We start from the raw sequence: 21,987 nt of genomic DNA, 5'->3' as shown, positions 1-21,987 counted from the left end.
AGACAAAGACCATCCCGTTATCTGCTTTGTAGGTGGACGATGCTTATTGAGAGTGAACTCTGTATTGATTTTTTGTCCAACTGCCCCTCTGGTTTAGGGTCCACAGGTGAATAGGTTCACCATGAACATAAAGTGTGCTCCCCAAAACAGTCGGGGTATCTCTACGAAAGGTATCCTCAAGGTAAAACAGTCAGACATGAGGACATTTTACAGACAAATAGTTTGTGGTATCAACAGTAAGGGCATCCAATAGCTAAACAGTCAGGCATGAGGACACTGCCAAAAACATTAAGGGTATCCACAAAACTGCAGAAATATATTCCTGCAAACTAAAAGGTATACCTTCAACAAACGAAATATGCGCTGTTCTTATACCTTTTGTCAAACTCACTCTACCTTATATGCTGAAAAATTAAACATTCATACATGCAGCATTGCTGACAAAGCTATTCCAAAACAGGGGTGCGGGGCGCAACAAACAAACATATCTTGGAACCACAGCACAGTGTATTTAAAATAACTGATGATCGCAGACCAGTGAAGTCTGTGTAACATTGACTGGGGGTGAGTAAAGACTGAATATTTACTGTACATTTAAAAATTAAATACCACCGACACATTTGGCGAAGTTGTCCTCGGGTAGTGGCCGGGTCCTCTTTTCTCTCTCAGGTAATATTTGATAGTATATTTTATTCATTTTGTACATTTCCCGAATTTTCTGTTTTCTATATTAATTTATAGATTAAAGAATTTAAAAACATTCTTCTGTTTTCTTAAATTACAGCTAACATACAAATTTCGGAAAGTAGTGACTGAAAATGGCCGATGTAAGTATCATATTTTCTCCTCGGGATGTAATCGAATTTGTTCTTAGATTGTTTAGAATTCGGGGATGCAATGTATGATGGTTGAAAATGTAAAAGAGCGGATGTTTTGCCCAAATAAACAATCTTAATAATTTATCAATTAAACAAATATCTCATATTTAATACGGTAAACTGATTATAAATAAATTGAGACTCTCTTTTTCTGAAAACCCTTATACTGAATTTAAAAAAAAAATGAAAATATTTCAATTATTGATACCAAATATTCAAATATTCTACTTCAGGAAGTATTCAGTTTTTCGTGATTTCAGTTAAACAAATTAAAAGATTTTCCGATTAGCAAGAAATTTGACAAAAAGGTCAGCGTAGCATGTCAAAGCGCAATTTAAATGCAGGCCAATTCAAAGTTTTCCTCTACGGAAACACATTTCGGTCATAAACTCAATATTGGTGACAGCTTTGTCCTTTGTGAGTCTGTATAGGGCATTGATATGTCTCCATCCATCGCTCAAATATATGTATATAAGGGTATGTTTAATATGAATTTAATTTTATCTGGATAAAATTAACCAGTTAACTCTGATAAGAATGAAAACATATGCAATAGTTTAGGCCGATATACAGCGAACCAAAGGCTGTTAATTCTAATAAATGAACAGATTTTCAAGTTTGATTAGTCACGTATTATCCAGGGAACTCAAGGTCAATACCCGCAAAGTAAACATTACCGTGCTGCATTTATCGATTAATGCGCTTGATATTTTCTGGATTTATTATAAAAAATTTACAACCACCGAGTAATATTCACCTCTTTGTCTTAAAATAATCGATTATTCTACATATTTATCAAATCAAATTTAGATCTGTTTCGTCCACTTTTGAAAAAATGCGTTTATTGAATTAAAATTATATTTCATATTATGTACACTATAATGTTCGAGTTGTTTTCAAGAGTCATTGCTTACAAAATAAATCGAACAAAGCCGTCTTATGTTTTCAAATTGGAAATAGTGTACATGTACCAATATGCCAAGTTGACCTTCAAAAGGGACATATGAAAAGAGTACTTCTGTCAAGCCTAATAAATGAAACCTAAATGTCAGTCTTAAACAATTAACGCAGGCAATGTACTCTTTTAGCAATGCTCGCTTCGCTCATATCTCGATGAACCACCAAAGGAAGCATTTTAAGCAACTTCGCCTGAATTGCATGATTACGCAAATGCCGAACATTGTAAATGGGTGTCATTCTGCCTGAGCAAGCGACATCTTAGTAAAAATCAGTTTCTTCGTGAACTAACATCATTTTGGCATTTCAATAACTTTAGACAACAATCGCAATAACGTAATAATAGAAGAACAAACAATCGCAAACAAGCCAGCTTCCGATGAATCAATGAAGCTGCACGAGAACTCTTGTAAATCATGATTTATGACACGTCTTCTTATTTCTGTGATCAAAATCTCAATTTCCAATGTCACTTTAAGAAGTCAATTAAGTACTATTATATGATTAAGCGACTTTTACTTATAAAAACTTTTTTATCCCCTCGCGCAACTTGTTGCGAAGGGGGTATAGCATCGCTACCGTGCGTGTGTGTTCGTATGTATGTGTGTGTGTTCGTATGTGTGTGTGTATGTGTGTGTGTATGTATGTGTGCACTCCATTTCAATTTTCTAGTAAATAAAAAAAACCTTCCAATAGAATTTCCTCAACATTTGCACAAATATGTCTCATTGAAAAAGATTAAAACAAATGCAATGTCATATTAATTGGTCAAATTTTTATGCAAAAACTTAGGTAAAATTATACTTTATTGCAAAGGAGGGGGGGGCATACATTATGACAAAATTCGTTCAAAACTAAAACTATTTATCATAGATTGCACACTTCTGTAAAATAACAAATAAAAAATGCATGTGCATTTCCAAACCATTAATACTATTACAAATTATTATTTCATTAAATCAATGTCATAATCAACTTTGTATACGAGTTATCAATCGAAATTTCTGAGTAAGAGTTATCTATCTTCCGCTTCACTTCTTTGAAAACAAAGTGAAAGGAAGCAGTTCAAATCAACAACTTGATATTTTTTGGATTTGGATCTAGTACAGGTAAAGAACATGTAGTTTTTGCAGTAATGGAGGGTTAGTAGAATGTGGTCTTCTCATTAACATAACTATATATTCCTAAATAATGCATCCCTACATACAATTACTCATGTCGCGAGGGGATGCTCCACTTAGCGGTGCCCTTGTTTTTTTGGTTTTTTTTTAGTTTTTTTTTTTATACGCTTGATACCTTGATACTTTCATGAACCACCAAATAAAGCATTTTGATTGAATTCAGATCATATGGAATATTGATTGATGATTTACAAATAAAATTCTAAAGCATGTTTGATCATTTAAACATTACCGTAACTTATTTTAAAACATTCAAATGTCGGTACACACATGTACGGAGAATGAAAAGGCTTGGAACGTACACAATTTACACATAAAATTCTAAAGCATGTTTGATCATTTAAACATTACCGTTACTTATTTTAAAACATTTAAATGTCGGTACACACATATACGGAGAATGAAAAGGCTTGGAACGTACACAAGGTCTGTCAAGCCAAACTCAAGTAATAAACGATTTTCTTTGGTGGTGCATATAAGGTATCGAACATCGCAGATTTTTTTTCATTCATTTAAATCTAAAAAGTTCAATTAAAAGTGGTTTTTTTAACAACGCAACATTTTCGTCATATACATGTACTTAAAAAGATACATTGATAACTCGCATTCTTTTACTGATAATATTTTTATGTCGATGTCAGCTAACAAAAATATTGTATTTAAAATAGAGCAGCCTGGCTTTATTATGATTGTTGCGGGTTTCCGTAGTCCTTTAGACGGTTGATTTACTTGACGTCTCTTTAACAGTGTATAACGTCCTGGTTTGCTTGTTGCTAAGCACGCTTTAAAACCCGTAATGCATTTGTCTGTAACACGAGTAGAGCTTAAAATTCTAAAACTCGGTACACTGTGAAGAAATGTTAAAAAATACAATTGAAGTAGAATAAAGAATATTCATTAGCGGAAAACCGAATGAAAATGTGTGCTATGTGTACAAAAGTTAGGAAGGTCACTCATTGGAAATCAGATTTGGGTAGGAATTTTTATAATAGGAACATTCACCATGCCAAATTCGAAAGAACAAATTAAAAATACATCCCAGAAAATATTCTTATATTTCTCTCTCATAGAAGAAGAAATAAAATGATACACATGATTTTAAATGAAAGGGTTGACCTAAGTGACAGAACTTCTGCCCAATCCCAATTGTAAATTAGTACAATAAAAATATGCTCCAATCAAATCATAATTTTATTTTTCAGCCAGCCTACCCACCCCCTTACGGCCAGCAGGGCCCTCCCCCTCCTCCAGGGGGCTACGGCCCTCCGCCCGGGGGGTATGGTCAGCCACAGCCTGGTTATGGTCAGCCACAGCCTGGATATGGTTACGGCCAACCAATGATGCAGCAACAGTCTAACGTGGTGGTGGTTCAGGGAGGGGGGACCACCGTGGTGGAACAGCGAAAAAAGAGGTAAGTGTGCCACCCCGGTACCCCCACCACCCCATCCCCTCTCGGTTGATGGATGGGCTAGAGAGCAGTAGCTCATGGGGAAAAAATCGGTTATATACGGTCTGCCGATCCGAAATTTCCTGTTGAGCTTTTTTTCTGTAGTAAGTCAAGCTGTGAGAACAAAAGTTTTTCCAATGCACAAACCTACTAGATATTTTAACTTCGTCATTTTCTATTGAAATCAACCCTGCTCTCTTTTACCAGTTTAAGCTTGTTTTTAAAAGCAGAAAATCGATAATGATTTTTTAAAATTTTCTTTCAACTTTATAAAGAAATGTTTGGGGTAGTCATGACACATAGTTGACGCTTGTTCCGTGTTGTAGATTCCACGAGGAGACGTGTCTAAACCTAATCATTTGCCTGCTATTCTGGCCTTGGATCTTCGTCTGGATTGGTTTGGTAAATACTTCCTAAAGAGCTGTTCTCTTTGACTTGCCCCTTAAACGTTTCACTCAACCATATATGATCAAATTAATTTTTTTAATCGATTCTTTTTTTATTGTACTAGACATGGAATTTAAAGCATACAAATGTAGCTGATTTTACAAAATATCAAATTATTGGTAGAGACGATTTTTCTGGTCTAATTATATTTACTTGCAGCGCTGTATAAGAATCGAAACGTTTTCGATTACACTCAAAGCAAATCACATTAAAAGAGTTTATCAAGCATAGAATGATAACTGGTTAATAGTGTCTTGTCGTAAAAGGAATTTTCATATCATTTTTCAAACCATGTTTCAATTTAAAAAAAACCAAAAACATGTAAACAGACGATGTAGATATGTAGCGTTGTCAACAAAATTAGATCCTTATATAAAATCGATTAATGGCGTTTTCTTTACAATCCAACATTAAATAATCTGAAGACATCCACATCGATATCTTTATGAATAACTGTGTAATACCCCGCTTTCCAAAGGGTCGTCTAAAAAGTTTTTCCTATGAGACCTCGAGGGAATTTGTTGAAATAAACTAAATTTTCAAGCTTTCCCCATTTTTTTTTGTGTGTGTTTCTGCCCTAAGCAATTCTTTCTTTCAAATATATGAGGCTATTGTAAAAAGTTACCGAATGGTGAAATTTAAAAAAGTGTCTACCTCGTAGTTTGGACCGGGGTTAATAACAAAGGGACCGGCGATTTATTTGTGTGTTTTGTTATTTTTCAGTGCATCTGTGACGTGTAAGAAACTCGGGAGTCATGGATTATGGAATCAAAGAAGCCAGCAAACTGTCCATCATCCGACATCATGATCCTTATAATGTGTGTTTTATAAAACATATATAAACATTTGTTTACGAATGACGTGACTGGTTCATTGGCAGGATGACGTGCGTTATTTCGTGGTTTGACAAATGTTTATGCTGTGTATAAACTGCTACCTTTCCGGAAAGATATATTCCAGTATTAAAACGATAATTATTTTCTTTAAGTGCAGGAATTCCGTCCTAGAATTAACAATGCAATATATATGAGGTTGTTGTGATTAACTTTTGTTATTTAATGTGCATTTGTTTTTGTTATATATACGCTTTTGTGGGGTGTTTCCTTCATATGTCAAGTTACACTTTTTCATTGCACTCGGTTAAGTTGCACATTAAATATAAAGTCTACCAAAAAAAAAAAGATTAGGATTTGGATTTCTAATAATTCAGTTGATTATTATAATTTTTATTCTTTTCTTGTCTTGTTGTCGCCATATTATCTGTGATATATTTTTTAACCTCTACTGTATGATTACAAAACATGTACATGTATGGGGTGGGGATAGACAATCACGAAGAACAGATTTTTCAAGAAAGCAGTAACGTTTGTAAAATGATTTTTTTAAAAATCAAATTCGCATCTTATTCATAACGATGTTTCATCCTGTATTGTATTACAAAACAAGCTTGGGCTGTTATTAAAGCCATTATTTTTCCCCCTCAAAGTAATGTTTTGCCTTTCTGTGAATGCGTTTACTGGGGGTTTTAAGGGGGTGTGGAAGGGGGGTTAGGGGGATGGGGGTAGTTTTTTGTTTTCTTTTTCGCAAAATGATCTAAAATTAAAAAAAATCTTTAATAAATATATATTTATATATTTAAATTGGGTTATGTTTCTTATGTTGAAGAAACTTAATACACATTCATTGATATATCGGAGTGTGTGCAGGAGATAAACCAATAAAATATCAAAATTATGCTGCTTTGTTTAGGTTTTAATTTTTTAAAATAAAAATGTGATTTGGAATTTGGAAACGTTGATGATTCAATTACTCTGTTTGACACCGATGTATTTTCAAACAATCAGTTTACCTCCTCCATACAAAATAAAAATAAAAAATGCAATTTCCACTGAATTTTATTTCAAACCGAGATATAAAAATAGGAAAACAATGTATGACTATCCTCTTACATGGTAAGATATAACCCTATCAATACTAATCTACACAAAAATAATTCTAGACGGCGAAAAGAGGCGAACCGTTGAATAATACAAATGTACATGTAATGACATCGTTAATTGACAGAGCAGTTTAATTATATCGTACAATGTCAACCTACAAAATGTACTTGATATTATGATCAAGTCACAGAGTGTCATTATATTACAAATGTTACCGCAATGTACTGTACAAATGTAATTACACCTAAAGGCCATACATATAATACAAATGTAGTCATATTGTGATTACACCACAGATGTTACATATATGCCACATCATACTGTGCTCTGCCATTATACAAATTTAACTTCATTGCACAATATCATAACAATATAGACGTGTGACATGGGCGTACGTAATGTTATAAACACTCTCTAAAGTGGCATATCAAACACACCATGTCACAGTTTAAGTGTAATCTTAGCAAATAGGGCAAAGTTCCAGCAAAAAGTCTAGTAAATAGTCAACAAATACAGCTGTTGTGCATCATTTGAAAGGGGTTTCACCTCTTCTGCTATTTCATATGTTAGACAAAACATAAATTCAAACAAAACTATACAATTTGTAACATTCAAGATATTTGTACTGTCTGTTTAATTTACAAGGCAAAGTAGAAATACACAGTCTACACTTGACTAAATTGAAAGGATGCATGCTTTTTCATTAGACTCATTATGCTCACTCTCGCCCTCTATCACCCAACGTAATACAAGTGTTCAATTAAACCGAATAATGTGATTATGCGAGAAATATATATATTTAAAGTTTCAAATCTTGAATCACAAAGCTCTCCTCCGCGTAGCAAAATCTCTGATATTGTTTTCTAATCTACAGAAGAAATACGAACGCTTAGGGCCGCGGGCCCTGTACACGATACAAGGGTTACAATGTCAACAATTGCTAGGCCATGTATATTTCAGTACATAGTTCCTCCCGCTTACTATGCAAGTATTTCAAGGTGAATACCAACGTACATATTTACATGACTAGATACGACTATACCAAATTGTAAAACCAACCAAAATCCATATATACATCTATATTTACATGTATTACTTTAACAAAATAGCATAAAAAATCTTTTTTTGAAAAGAGTCGAAATAAACCACAAGTGTGGGAAAAAAAGATCTTTTGACGCTTATAAAATCTTAAAATAAAAAACCTGCTCCTCAGCAAAGTATAATAGTTTTGCAAACTTTGGATCACTGGGAATTCAAAACGATCCCCCAGGATGACAAAATACTCAAAGCAAGTATCAAAAAGTTAATATGATATGAAGAATATCTAAACCTGAATTTGGAAAATAAAACAACACTAAGCTAAGACCTAATTGTTTATAGATGAATGGAGTACACCACTTGTTCCTGGTTCTTCATGGTGATGGCCGGTTTGTTGGTGGCTGATTTGGAGAAGACTTTCTGGGAGAAGATGTCGTCCTTGGTCATGTTTCTCTCCCGCTCTATCCGCATTCTCTCCTCGTGCTCTATGTGCTGATTCAGTTTACAGATAATGATGGAAGAAACCAGACTTCCGGTAAAGGAAGCAGCGAAACCAATAATGAGCAGGATGAAAGAATACGGAAAGTTTGTCTTAATTTTCTCCGTACGGTCCTCGAAAATTTCTTGTATGTCGGCAACAGTGTGATACATGATGTACGCCAATGCTAAACAGGAGAATCCTAAAAACGACAATTAAATTATTTTAATTTTTCAATTTGTTGTATCTAATGGTAAACTCATATTTCATCTGATAACCCGAAGGACCTCAGACTGAAAAAACAAAAGTGATATAACGCCATTTGTGTTCGGATACAGATCGGTCAAGAACGGGAAAAGGTCCTTATAGATTGAATTACTCAAAAACGTTTTGCCAATGAAAAGTACATTGTATTTATGTAACATTACATAATCACATATCTAAAAACTTCAACTAAATTTTGAAGACCATCTTTATTTTTAATTTCTTACCTGACATAAGAAGAAGAATGGACACATAGATAGCATAACAATTGTTCCTCTGACCCAAAACCTGGAATAACGGCCAGAAGCAGAAGATGGCTACAGCCGCCACCATACAGCCAAACACGGACAAGGCCTGCAGCTCGCTCGGCTTACCTGATGCAGAAAAATACAATGAATTAAACAATGATGGTTGATCCCAGATATGAAGTTTTAGTTCAGGTAAATTCAATGCATTGACATTGTTATTAAAATATTTGTATAGAGTTCTCAATGAGTAAAAGTCTAAAAATCGCCATAACCACCTAACAATGAACTGTACGTACACCGTGTGGGCCGTATCTATGCTTGTTTTAAAAGGGCAACGAATCAGAAATTCCAATATCATTGCAATTTCTGCTTATTATTTAATTTAGTTTCATTGTCCATCATATCTCAGTAATTAGTTTCTGGACAATTCACCATTTTATAAAAATTATGTTTAACTAGCACTTTATCCTTAAGATCCAGCTAAACATTTAAGGATAAGATTTCGCTTGTTTAAATTAAAAAAAACCATCCAAATGTTTTGGCTTTGAATATTGCTATTTAATCCATGAGATAAGGACAATTTAAAATTGTAAATGGTTTTGTTATACTTTCATGTTAAATACTGAAATCTGATTGGTTAAGACGCAGTTAATAATATTTACTATTACCCTCAGCGTTAGCAACGCACTTGGCAACGGGTAACATTAAAAAATGTTACATGCGCGAAAATTATGCGCGTACGGTTCGCTGTAGAATTCACGTTATTCCTATATAAAAGCAGTAAAATTTTCTTAAAAATTTTAAAAAAGACATTCAGTATAACAAAATAAATAGTGCCTGTTTGGGAGGATAACAGTTGAAATTGACACCCCTCGAAAACCATTGTCAACCTCCGCTTCGCGTCGGTTGACAATGGTTTTCTCGGGGTGTCAATTTCAACTGTTACCCTCCCAAACAGGCACTATTTATATAATGGTCATCTAGGACTTTTAAAATTGGACTAGAACATTCCCAGGGATAAAACAAATCTGGTGAGTTTTCTTATGAATACAGTGCTAAAATTAGTTTATATGTAAAATAATGTGAGATTCGAACCTTCGAAGTATTTGACGAGTGCAGTGGGATCGCGCCGGTAATCTTCCACATCAACGCATTTACCACTGACACAGAATGTCAGCTTCCACACTCCGATGTGAATGGACGACTGAAATATGAAAGAAATCATGTCAGGAAACAGAATTGTAGGAATATTTGAATTCCGTGCTTCCATCAATATTCGTGTGCATCAGCTGTCGAGGATTTCATATAATCACAGTTTTCAAAAATGCGTGAACTTAGAGACAGTGGTCTTATCAATAGAATATATTTAATACCTTAATGGGCATTTGATTTCGTGGATCAATTTCGCAACGAAACCCATGAACATTGTTAATCAACGACCAATGACAAGACTACAAATAAAGTAACTGCAGTAAATAAACCGTGAACACACGTGCTTAGTGTCGTTCTCATTCATGCCGAACTGGGAGGGGCTGACCCAGGGCGCCTTCTGGACCAAGTGCTCCCCCTCGATGATCTTCCATCCCTGGGTGATACTGGCGGCGATCTGGAGGCCCACGGCCACCATAGACAGAAATAGACAGAACACCAAGGCACTGTAAACTCCCTTCATGTCTGCAATGTAAGAAACGAGCCTACAGCACTGTGTCGCCGTAACACTAAGAGATTAATCATATTTCTAACTGTTGAATTTGAAATTTTTTCCCTATTCAATTAGTCCCGTGCTTTTGGTTTTTTGGTATTGAAATTAAAGGGTAACCCCGCATCATCAAATCGTTCACATCAATATCTGTAATATACATTTGTATGGCAGGTGGTTGTAACGAAAAGTGTTCAAAATCAAAAGTCCAAGGGAAATATCATACTCGATTTTGGTTCTTACAGCGCATCGATATTTAACAGGATATCTTAGACATTTTACATATAGAATTTAAATCCCCAAAAATATATACGCCTCAAAGTTTCATGAGAGAATAATAATAATTACAACAGCAGTTTCTTTAGAGACAGCTATCGACATTTTTAAGCAGCGCATGTGTAAAAAAAAATAACGTTAGGGTCAGCGAAACGGCAGGTCACGTGATATATTTAACGAGGAAAGGCAACTTGGAATTGGAATCGCACTAGATGATTCGGTCTTTATAAAACACATGAGTTGTCGCCAGCCATGCATGTTTAAATAAAAACTTCTCGACTTGGTTATTTTTGTCATAATAACATAAAACTTGACACCGTTGTCATTAAAGAGAGAGACTGTGTAACACTCTCTTCATCCTAAGCCGACAAATACTACACTTTCTGAGGCAACTACTTAATATCTGTATACATAAATATATAGATAAAGACCATTCATCCTCAATTTCCAATGAAGAGAAAGCAGGAAATCTCAGTGTTTGAGAGAGAGAGAGAGAGAGAGAGAGAGAGAGAGAGAGAGAGAGAGAGAGAGAGAGATTTTCAAGGTTTCGCTGTATGTATACGCCCTACATTATCTGTCTATTTGACAGATACGATTGTGCACAAATGTATGCAAATTTATTCTATTTCCTGGTATTGTAACGGTCTCTTACTTTTTGACCACACTGATTCCCTTCAAAGAGGCGTTGATGTTACAGATCAAGTGCAGATAATTTAATTATTGTAATTCAAATGATTATTTTCTCCGAGATTTTGCAATTAATTCATTAGGAAATGATAATTATTGTAATAGTTACAATAATTATAATTTGCTCTCTGTTGTGCACTTTTATTCATATTAACATGATTAATATAACAGTCAATTTTCTTTTCGTTAAGAAATATAATATAGAATCGTGTTTGTGATAATATTTGTAACAGTAAATTTTACTGAATGAATTCGCATTATTCTTGAAAATGCAAATAATCTGCATGCCTATAAATCAATTTGTTGTCGGACAAAAAGCTGCGGTTAAATGTAAGAAAAATGGAGGGAAAGAAATATAAACTACACTCGCTCATCTACCGGTAGAAATAAGTACATTTCTCATGAAATAATGGTTAGAAATTACCAATTACATCGCTACAATTAAGAATTCATGTATTTTAATGAGCCAGGATAAGACATTTTTCATACTAATTAGTTCTGTATATCCAGTACATTTCCAGTTCTAATTCATATTTCATATTAATACCGTGGTATCGTACCATGTTACAGTAATCTTATATTCACTTTAAGATGCACGAATTTGTTCCAATTCGAATCAAGAATCCAGTTCCAATTATTTTTTGCATACCTCTGCCCAAAATAAGTTTGACTATAAAATTTGAATTATAAAATAGTATTTTTAATATTTTTCGCAAGAAGATTGCATTTGGTTGGTACCTACCAAGGCTTTACATAATTAATGAATTTGTTTTTACCCCACCGTGTCCTAATTCCAGTTTCTGTTTCACGATACAAGTGTTCAAAGGCGGGGCTATAAGCACCAAAGTTGAAAAAAAGAAACAAAAAGATGATAGACGAACTTTGTGCTGATATTATTTATATCTTCTCAGAAATGCTCAAGTTGTGAGAGATTTGATCTACACCCTTTTTAACTCGTGACCCCCCCCCCCCCCCCCCCCCCGATAATGGCAAGTTGAAAGTGATGATTGATAACGTGATCTTCTCCATTAACAATACACTGACTCTGCAGGTGACCGCCATTTGATCAATATATCATAAGTAATGCCGATTTTATATGTAATGGCTACAGTTTGCAGAGAGCTAGACTAGCTCTCACTAAGTGAGATCTTAGACGGAATTAGTACACATGTCCCGACTTAGCCAATCATATAAAGGTTAGATTCTCGATGCAACGTTTAACATCAAATGCACTGCTCTCATTGTCTAATATTTGTACAGTATATTTTAACAGGATGTATTTGTTTTGAAAAGAATTCTTTAGCTTTGGGAAAGTATTTGAATCATGTAGCTTTATTACGGGTAAATCAGTAAAAAGATACAAAATTTACAACCCTGAGGCAATGAAAACTATAAATCCATATGGGTTTTTTTTTGGATACTACGAGGTATTTATATCAATATATTTTAATTCAACGAGAGCCAAGATGGTTTTTTAAGTTAATCAATAAACAGCTTTAATCCATTTCAATAAGGATATAAAAATTGATAATTTCAAACATTGTTACGAGAACAATCAAAATTGCAATATTTATTTTACACCAATGAAAATATGGAGCTATTCATTGCTCGATTTAAAATTATTTCATAAAAAACTTTTTCATAAATGAAAGTGATCAACATTAATCATGTAAAATTTTGATTTGACAAATGTTGCATCGTTTAATCAAGTCACGTCCAGAAATCAGCGATCAAATGATATATATATCTTCTCAGGACATTAATAGGGAAATACTGAATTAGTTCAAGTATTACTGTGTCAAAGGAAAATTTCGGGGGAACAAATTCTCATCAAAGAGCCTCATCTACAAGCTGGTTTGCATCTCATTATCATACAGAAACTGGCAATTAAAATCTTCATCAGACATCAAGGGCGGTGCCATGATACCTTCCTCGTACAAACCGAATTATTCTATGTACAAATTGCCCTTGTCAAACCGTTTGACAAATACCTTATTTTCTGAAAAGACATATAACGGCGGTTGTACATGAAAAATTGCGACCTCCTTTAAAAATTCAGAGCACTTTGTAAAACCCCTGTAAACAACAAATAAAGGCGCTTTATCATTCTCCAAAGACAGGAGAGGTCTTTACTGTCAGCGACGGGAGACAGGCCATTGCACTTTAATTAAAATTTTATGAGTACAATTCTAGAACAAACGAAAACAGTCCAAGAGATTTCAAATTGATAAAGCAATGCATCTGTTCTAAGATGTATGTGCAGGGAAGCATTTTGCTCCCAATGACTTTATCAATGACTTTACGAGACTGATGGAAGATTGACTGGTCTCTCTCTCTCTTTGCCTTAGAAGATGACAGATTGGCGAGCTGGGCGTTTAGGTTTGAATTAGCATGTATACTTTGACCTTCAGAGCAAGAAAGTCAATTCGACATTGAAACCACTTTTTGCCCACAAATCTTTGTAATTTATTCACCTTTAGTCTATTCAATATTCATTCTTCTAAAATAAGATACTTTGATGAATACAGATCTGTATATATATATTCCAGTATTTTCTTTTTGACAGATTATGAAAACGACAAATTATATATGTTATTACATAAGTACATAACCATACACTATCATGCCTGCAAATGTTGATAGAACTATAAGCATTCTGATTAAGTTTTTCAGCGAAAACCACAAATAGCGAATAGGTAGAGTAATGAGATAAAGACAATGATTTATGAATTTTCCATAACTGGATGTGACATTTAGAAAATAGAGACAAACTGACTATCTATATTAAACTAAACTAATGGAGTCTAGCGACATAATTACGTAATGAGCCTTGGAGTGTCGGACAGAATAATGTAGGGAGAGAGAGAGGACGATCAAACGCTGAGGCAGCGCAGGGCTTATAAACAAAGGTGTGACAGGTGCAAGTGACAGAATCCGAGGGCTAAATGTTCACAGGCACCGTTCCAAACATTACACAAATTCTAATTACTTCAAACTTACAGTAAAATTCGCTGAAGTTTTTTGTTGAACGATTTCCGACGTTACATTAATAAAAAGCACGATTATGATATCAATTCCAAGATTTCCAAATGAAAAAAAAAATCACCGATAAACGATTTTGAAGATTACAATAAATTTTGGAACTCAAATAGATTTACTTTGCTTCAAAAACAGAACTAAGCAATCAAATCAACATGTATGGCTATTTTATATAAATGTAGATAACCGAGTTTACGAATTTGGAAAAAAAAAAAACTAATAAGAAAAAAATTATATTATTAAAAGCATAAAGCTTAAATTTTCATCTCAAAGAATTATTTCCATCGTTAAACCTACCTTTATCGACCCGTTATCGTCAAATGAAAAAAAATCCCAAGAGTTTTAAAACGTGACAGGGTTTTCAAAGTTCCAGGAGTAAATTAAAGAAATGGCCGAGGAGTAAGAGAGGGACCACGTGCATGTGCACACACTGTGTAATGTATTCAGTCAGCCCACGGCGACGAAGCAGCCCTTCTCAACGGTCAAATATATACTGTCAGGAAATTTAATTAACTGCTTTATTTTCGACCAACGTTAATTTTCACAGTATTCATTTCCATGAGCTATTTTTAGATTTTTTGCATAAATTTGGGAACCATGAAATAAAAAAAAAATCTCGCCGTTTTGGTTGAAATTGTGATGATTTGTCACGATGCATTTTCAGAATGTTTTTGTGGAGAAAAAATGTCAAAGATTTTCTATCAATTAGGATGACATCTTAGCCTGACATGCATGAACATTTTTACGAACGTTGTCATTGAAACTACTAATCCACGATTTTAAGAGTTATATTTTTGCAAATTGTGTTCCTTTGTTTTATTGTTTTAAAAATGATCAGCAACTCAACAACTAGAGATTTGTTTACGAAACGGTATAAACGGTGTCTTATTTTTGATGGAAAATTTATAATAACAAACATATATATATATATGATATATACTACTTTATTATATTCTACTTCTACAGTATCTATGGCATCAGTTTGCCAATACTAGTACTATATAATTCATTCTATTTGTTTGTCCTACATGTAAGATGTAATCGTATAAACTAAATATTCAAGGCAAAACTTCAATCAAATTGTCCAGCGTCCCATCCAATATACTAACGTGGATAATTAATTATCCAAAATAAATGATTAGTTTATCAATCAGTCGATTTTTATTGGTTTTATTTATTTAGTTTACTATAAGTATTTATCAATTATTAGATCACAATGATCGATGTTTAGATCACTCGGTCAATTGGTCAATCTTTCGATTCATTAATCAATACACAGGTCGATGATCGATTTGATAATTAAACAATACATTAACTTTAACCAAATGTCGAAATAATTTCCAACTATCGTTCAGTGACATTGTTATTCTAATAATTTAGTACTTTTGCAGGTAAATTCATAACACTGAATTGTTAATTGACAGCAGAAGACAATAGCTGTGAAGCAACAAGGCATATCTTGGCACCTCCGTCCACGCATTCCTTAAAAAACTTCCCACACAATTTTCTTTTTATTGTAAAAGATTAATTTTTTTCGTGGAATAGTTCTGAAACACGAACGTTTATTTTGGATAAAGATGATGATATCGTGTCTTTATTGTTGAGATTTGTACTTTTGTTAATTATTCCTATCCACAGAGAAATGAATTAATTAAATAAAACAGATTAAGTAGGTTAGAAAACGTGTTTTATTTCAAAATGCATCGTGGTAATGTAAAACATTCTTAGACCTTTAGAACGAATGCATATTATTTTTCATTAACTCCCAAATAATATGTATTATGATTTATTTTTATATATGTCTAAAGATAACACATTCTCTCGAGTCTGTCTATGTTAAGACTTTCGGGCATAATATTTTAGCAAAGATAAAGGCTTGACATTTAGAAAGGTAAAAATAACAACACCTATTTTTATCCTTCTTATTTTTGTTTGGTTTTTGGCGACAGAGAAAACTTGCAGCGTGAGTGCATTTTGTTCAAAACTTATGTTCTAAAAAATTATGTTGCAAACATTTTCAAATTGGTTTTATAAAAGTGTTAGATTTCATTAAAATTGTATGGATGATTGGTTTCATTGCAATTGTTTTTATCACAAAATTAAGACAAGGTAAAAAACACAATTGCAAATAGACTGAATAAATTGCAATCTCTTTGGTTTTATGGTGCCAGCCTTTAGGTTGCACATTGGAAGCATACGACTGATAGGTTACCATTCTTTGGCTGAAGGTTATGTTGCGAACGTACTGGTAGATGGTTGTACTTTTATCGCATATGTATGGGCAAACAGTTATATAAAAAAAGGCATACAGTTTCAATATAACCGTTTAACCAAACAATAACAGCTCAAACACATTTTATTTAAAAATAAGTTGTTTCCGTGGACGCTTACCAGTGTATTGCACGATATTGGTGGATGGTTTTAGTCTAAGACTATATTAAAATCATATTGAATATTGATATCTTTTGCAATCATATAAGTGAGCAAAAATGTTGCAAACCTTTTGATAAGCTTGTTCATGCAAATGTATTGGTGAACGGCTGGTTTGTTGCAACTGTAAGGATGAATGGCTGGTGTATTGCAACGGTAAGGATGAACGGTTGGTTTATTGCAACGGTAAGGATGAATGTCTGGTTTATTGCAACGGTAAGGATGAACGGCTGGTTTATTGCAACGGTAAGGATGAACAGCTGGTTTATTGCATCTGTAAGGATGAACAGCTGGTTTATTGCAACGGTAAGGATGAACGGCTGGTTTATTGCAACGGTAAGGGTAAACGGCTGGTTTATTGCAACGGTAAGGATGAACAGCTGGTTTATTGCAACGGTAAGGATGAACAGCTGGTTTATTGCAACGGTAAGGATGAACGGCTGGTTTATTGCAACGGTAAGGATGAACAGCTGGTTTATTGCAACGGTAAGGATGAACAGCTGGTTTATTGCAACGGTAAGGATGAACGGCTGGTTTATTGCAACGGTAAGGATGAACGGCTGATTTATTGCAACGGTAAGGATGAACGGCTGGTTTATTGCAACAGTAAGGATGAACGGCTGGTTTATTGCAACAGTAAGGATGAACGGCTGGTTTATTGCAACGGTAAGGATGAACGGCTGATTTATTGCAACAGTAAGGATGAACGGCTGGTTTATTGCAACGGTGAGGATGAACGGCTGGTTTATTGCAACGGTGAGGATGAACGGCTGGTTTATTGCAACGGTAAGCATTAATTGGCTGGTTTATTGCAACTGTAAGGGTGGACGTCTGGTTTATTGCATCTGTAAGGATGAATGTCTGGTTTATTGCAACAGTAAGGATGAACGGCTGGTTTATTGCAACGGTAAGGATGAATGGCTGGTTTATTGCAACGGTAAGGATGAACAGCTGGTTTATTGCAACGGTAAGGATGAACGGCTGGTTTATTGCAACGGTAAGGATGAACGGCTGGTTTATTGCAACTGTAAGGATGAACGGTTGGTTTATTGCAACGGTAAGGATGAATGGCTGGTTTATTGCAACGGTAAGGATGAACAGCTGGTTTATTGCAACGGTAAGAATGAACGGCTGGTTTTTTGCAACGGTAAGGATGAACAGCTGGTTTATTGCAACGGTAAGGATGAACAGCTGGTTTATTGCAACAGTAAGGATGAACGGCTGGTTTGTTGCAACTGTAAGGATGAACGGCTGGTTTATTGCAACGGTAAGGATGAACGGCTGGTTTATTGCAACGGTAAGGATGAACGGCTGGTTTATTGCAACGGTAAGGATGAGCGGCTGGTTTATTGCAACGGTAAGGATGAACAGCTGGTTTATTGCAACGGTAAGAATGAACAGCTGGTTTATTGCAACGGTAAGAATGAACAGCTGGTTTATTGCAACAGTAAGGATGAACGGTTGGTTTTTTGCAACGGTAAGGGTGAACGGCTGGTTTATTGCAACTGTAAGGATGAACGGTTGGTTTATTGCAACGGTAAGATGAACGGCTGGTTTATTGCAACGTTAAGGATGAACAGCTGGTTTATTGCAATGGTAAGGATGAACGGCTGGTTTATTGCAACGGTAAGGATGAACAGCTGGTTTATTGCAACGGTAAGAATGAACGGCTGGTTTATTGCAACGGTGAGGATGAACAGCTGGTTTATTGCAACGGTCAGGATGAACAACTGGTTTATTGCAACAGTAAGGATGAACGGCTGGTTTGTTGCAACTGTAAGGATGAACGGCTGGTTTATTGCAACGGTATGGGTAAACGGCTGGTTTATTGCAACGGTAAGGATGAACGGCTGATTTATTGCAACGGTAAGGATGAACGGCTGGTTTATTGCAACGGTGAGGATGAACGGCTGGTTTATTGCAACGGTAAGCATTAATTAGCTGGTTTATTGCAACTGTAAGGGTGGACGTCTGGTTTATTGCATCTGTAAGGATGAATGTCTGGTTTATTGCAACAGTAAGGATGAACGGCTGGTTTATTGCAACGGTAAGGATGAACGGCTGGTTTATTGCAACGGTAAGGATGAACAGCTGGTTTATTGCAACGGTAAGGATGAACGGCTGGTTTATTGCAACGGTAAGGATGAACAGCTGGTTTATTGCAACGGTAAGGATGAACGGCTGGTTTATTGCAACGGTAAGGGTAAACGGCTGGTTTATTGCAACGGTAAGGATGAACGGCTGGTTTATTGCAACGGTAAGGATGAACAGCTGGTTTATTGCAACGATAAGGATGAACGGCTGATTTATTGCAACAGTAAGGATGAACGGCTGATTTATTGCAACAGTAAGGATGAACAGCTGGTTTATTGCAACGGTAAGGGTAAACGGCTGGTTTATTGCAACGGTAAGGATGAACAGCTGGTTTATTGCAACGGTAAGGATGAACAGCTGGTTTATTGCATCTGTAAGGATGAACGGCTGGTTTATTGCAACGGTAAGGGTAAACGGCTGGTTTATTGCAACGGTAAGGATGAACGGCTGGTTTATTGCAACGGTAAGGATGAACGGCTGGTTTATTGCAACGGTAAGGATGAACAGCTGGTTTATTGCAACTGTAAGGATGAACGGCTGGTTTATTGCAACAGTAAGGATGAACGGCTGGTTTATTGCAACTGTAAGGGTGAACGGCTGGTTTATTGCAACGGTAAGGATGAACGGCTGGTTTATTGCAACGGTAAGGGTGAACGGCTGGTTTATTGCAACTGTAAGGATGAACGGCTGGTTTATTGCAACGGTAAGGATGAACGGCTGATTTATTGCAACAGTAAGGATGAACAGCTGGTTTATTGCAACGGTAAGAGTGAACGGCTGGTTTATTGCAATGGTAAGGGTGAACGACTGGTTTATTGCAACTGTAAGGGTGAACGGCTAGTTTATTGCAACTGTAAGGATGAACTGCTGGTTAATTGCAACGGTGAGGATGAACGGCTGGTTTATTGCAACAGTAAGGATGAACAGCTGGTTTATTGAAACGGTAAGGGTGAACGGCTGGTTTATTGCAATGGTAAGGGTGAACGACTGGTTTATTGCAACTGTAAGGGTGAACGGCTAGTTTATTGCAACTGTAAGGATGAACTGCTGGTTAATTGCAACGGTGAGGATGAACGGCTGGTTTATTGCAACGGTAAGGATGAACAGCTGGTTTATTGCAACGGTAAGGATAAACAGCTGGTTTATTGCAACGGTAAGGATGAACGGCTGGTTTATTGCAACGGTAAGGATGAACAGCTGGTTTATTGCAACGGTAAGGATGAACAGCTGGTTTATTGCAACGGTAAGGATGAACGGCTGGTTTATTGCAACGGTAAGGATGAACGGCTGATTTATTGCAACGGTAAGGATGAACAGCTGGTTTATTGCAACGGTAAGGATGAACGGCTGATTTATTGCAACAGTAAGGATGAACGGCTGATTTATTGCAACAGTAAGGATGAACGGCTGGTTTGTTGCAACTGTAAGGATGAACGGCTGGTTTATTGCAACGGTAAGGATGAACGGCTGGTTTATTGCAACGGTAAGGATGAACGGCTGGTTTATTGCAACGGTAAGGATGAGCGGCTGGTTTATTGCAACGGTAAGGATGAACAGCTGGTTTATTGCAACGGTAAGAATGAACAGCTGGTTTATTGCAACGGTAAGAATGAACAGCTGGTTTATTGCAACAGTAAGGATGAACGGTTGGTTTTTTGCAACGGTAAGGATGAACGGCTGGTTTATTGCAACTGTAAGGATGAACGGTTGGTTTATTGCAACGGTAAGGATGAACAGCTGGTTTATTGCAACGGTAAGGATGAACAGCTGGTTTATTGCAACAGTAAGGATGAACAGCTGGTTTATTGCAATGGTAAGGATGAACGGCTGGTTTATTGCAACGGTAAGGATGAACAGCTGGTTTATTGCAACGGTAAGAATGAACGGCTGGTTTATTGCAACGGTAAGGATGAACAGCTGGTTTATTGCAACGGTCAGGATGAACAACTGGTTTATTGCAACAGTAAGGATGAACGGCTGGTTTGTTGCAACTGTAAGGATGAACGGCTGGTTTATTGCAACGGTATGGGTAAACGGCTGGTTTATTGCAACGGTAAGGATGAACGGCTGATTTATTGCAACGGTAAGGATGAACGGCTGGTTTATTGCAATGGTGAGGATGAACGGCTGGTTTATTGCAACGGTAAGCATTAATTAGCTGGTTTATTGCAACTGTAAGGGTGGACGTCTGGTTTATTGCATCTGTAAGGATGAATGTCTGGTTTATTGCAACAGTAAGGATGAACGGCTGGTTTATTGCAACGGTAAGGATGAACGGCTGGTTTATTGCAACGGTAAGGTTGAACAGCTGGTTTATTGCAACGGTAAGGATGAACGGCTGGTTTATTGCAACGGTAAGGATGAACAGCTGGTTTATTGCAACGGTAAGGATGAACGGCTGGTTTATTGCAACGGTAAGGGTAAACGGCTGGTTTATTGCAACGGTAAGGATGAACGGCTGGTTTATTGCCACGGTAAGGATGAACAGCTGGTTTATTGCAACGGTAAGGATGAACGGCTGATTTATTGCAACAGTAAGGATGAACGGCTGATTTATTGCAACAGTAAGGATGAACGGCTGGTTTATTGCAACGGTAAGGGTAAACGGCTGGTTTATTGCAACGGTAAGGATGAACAGCTGGTTTATTGCAACGGTAAGGATGAACAGCTGGTTCATTGCATCTGTAAGGATGAACGGCTGGTTTATTGCAACGGTAAGGGTAAACGGCTGGTTTATTGCAACGGTAAGGATGAACGGCTGGTTTATTGCAACGGTAAGGATGAACGGCTGGTTTATTGCAACGGTAAGGATGAACAGCTGGTTTATTGCAACTGTAAGGATGAACAGCTGGTTTATTGCAACAGTAAGGATGAACGGCTGGTT

At 36.0% G+C, this 21,987-nt stretch overlaps 2 protein-coding genes across 3 annotated transcripts; one reads left to right on the top strand and one right to left on the bottom strand.

Annotated features, from left to right (window-relative positions):
• The first annotated feature begins 541 nt into the window (after positions 1-541).
• Positions 542-6,645, top strand: LOC105330590 (protein SPEC3). 2 transcript variants are annotated; one of them, XM_034473059.2, is made up of 5 exons: positions 542-564; positions 785-827; positions 4,219-4,427; positions 4,790-4,865; positions 5,634-6,645. In XM_034473059.2, exons 2-5 carry the CDS (start codon positions 819-821, stop codon positions 5,649-5,651), a joined length of 312 nt encoding a protein of 103 aa, XP_034328950.2. In that variant the 5' UTR covers positions 542-564; positions 785-818; the 3' UTR covers positions 5,652-6,645. The 2 variants fall into 2 exon arrangements, with proteins under 2 accessions (XP_034328950.2, XP_011430655.2); XM_011432353.4 differs by having other exon boundaries at positions 550-669.
• A 142-nt stretch (positions 6,646-6,787) lies between these two features.
• LOC105330589 (uncharacterized) lies at positions 6,788-15,048 on the bottom strand. Its single transcript, XM_011432352.4, has 5 exons — positions 14,877-15,048; positions 10,371-10,552; positions 9,974-10,082; positions 8,858-9,004; positions 6,788-8,568 (listed from the first exon to the last, which is right to left on the bottom strand). The coding sequence occupies exons 2-5, from the start codon at positions 10,548-10,550 to the stop codon at positions 8,225-8,227; spliced, it is 780 nt and encodes a 259-aa protein (XP_011430654.2). The 5' UTR covers positions 10,551-10,552; positions 14,877-15,048; the 3' UTR covers positions 6,788-8,224.
• Positions 15,049-21,987: the final 6,939 nt, after the last annotated feature.

The sequence above is a fragment of the Magallana gigas genome, chromosome 8 (assembly GCF_963853765.1).
Source record: "Magallana gigas chromosome 8, xbMagGiga1.1, whole genome shotgun sequence".
In the NCBI taxonomy this organism is placed as follows: domain Eukaryota; kingdom Metazoa; phylum Mollusca; class Bivalvia; order Ostreida; family Ostreidae; genus Magallana; species Magallana gigas.
Note: the sequence above shows the minus strand (reverse complement) of the source record. Positions and strands in the feature narration are given on the sequence as shown.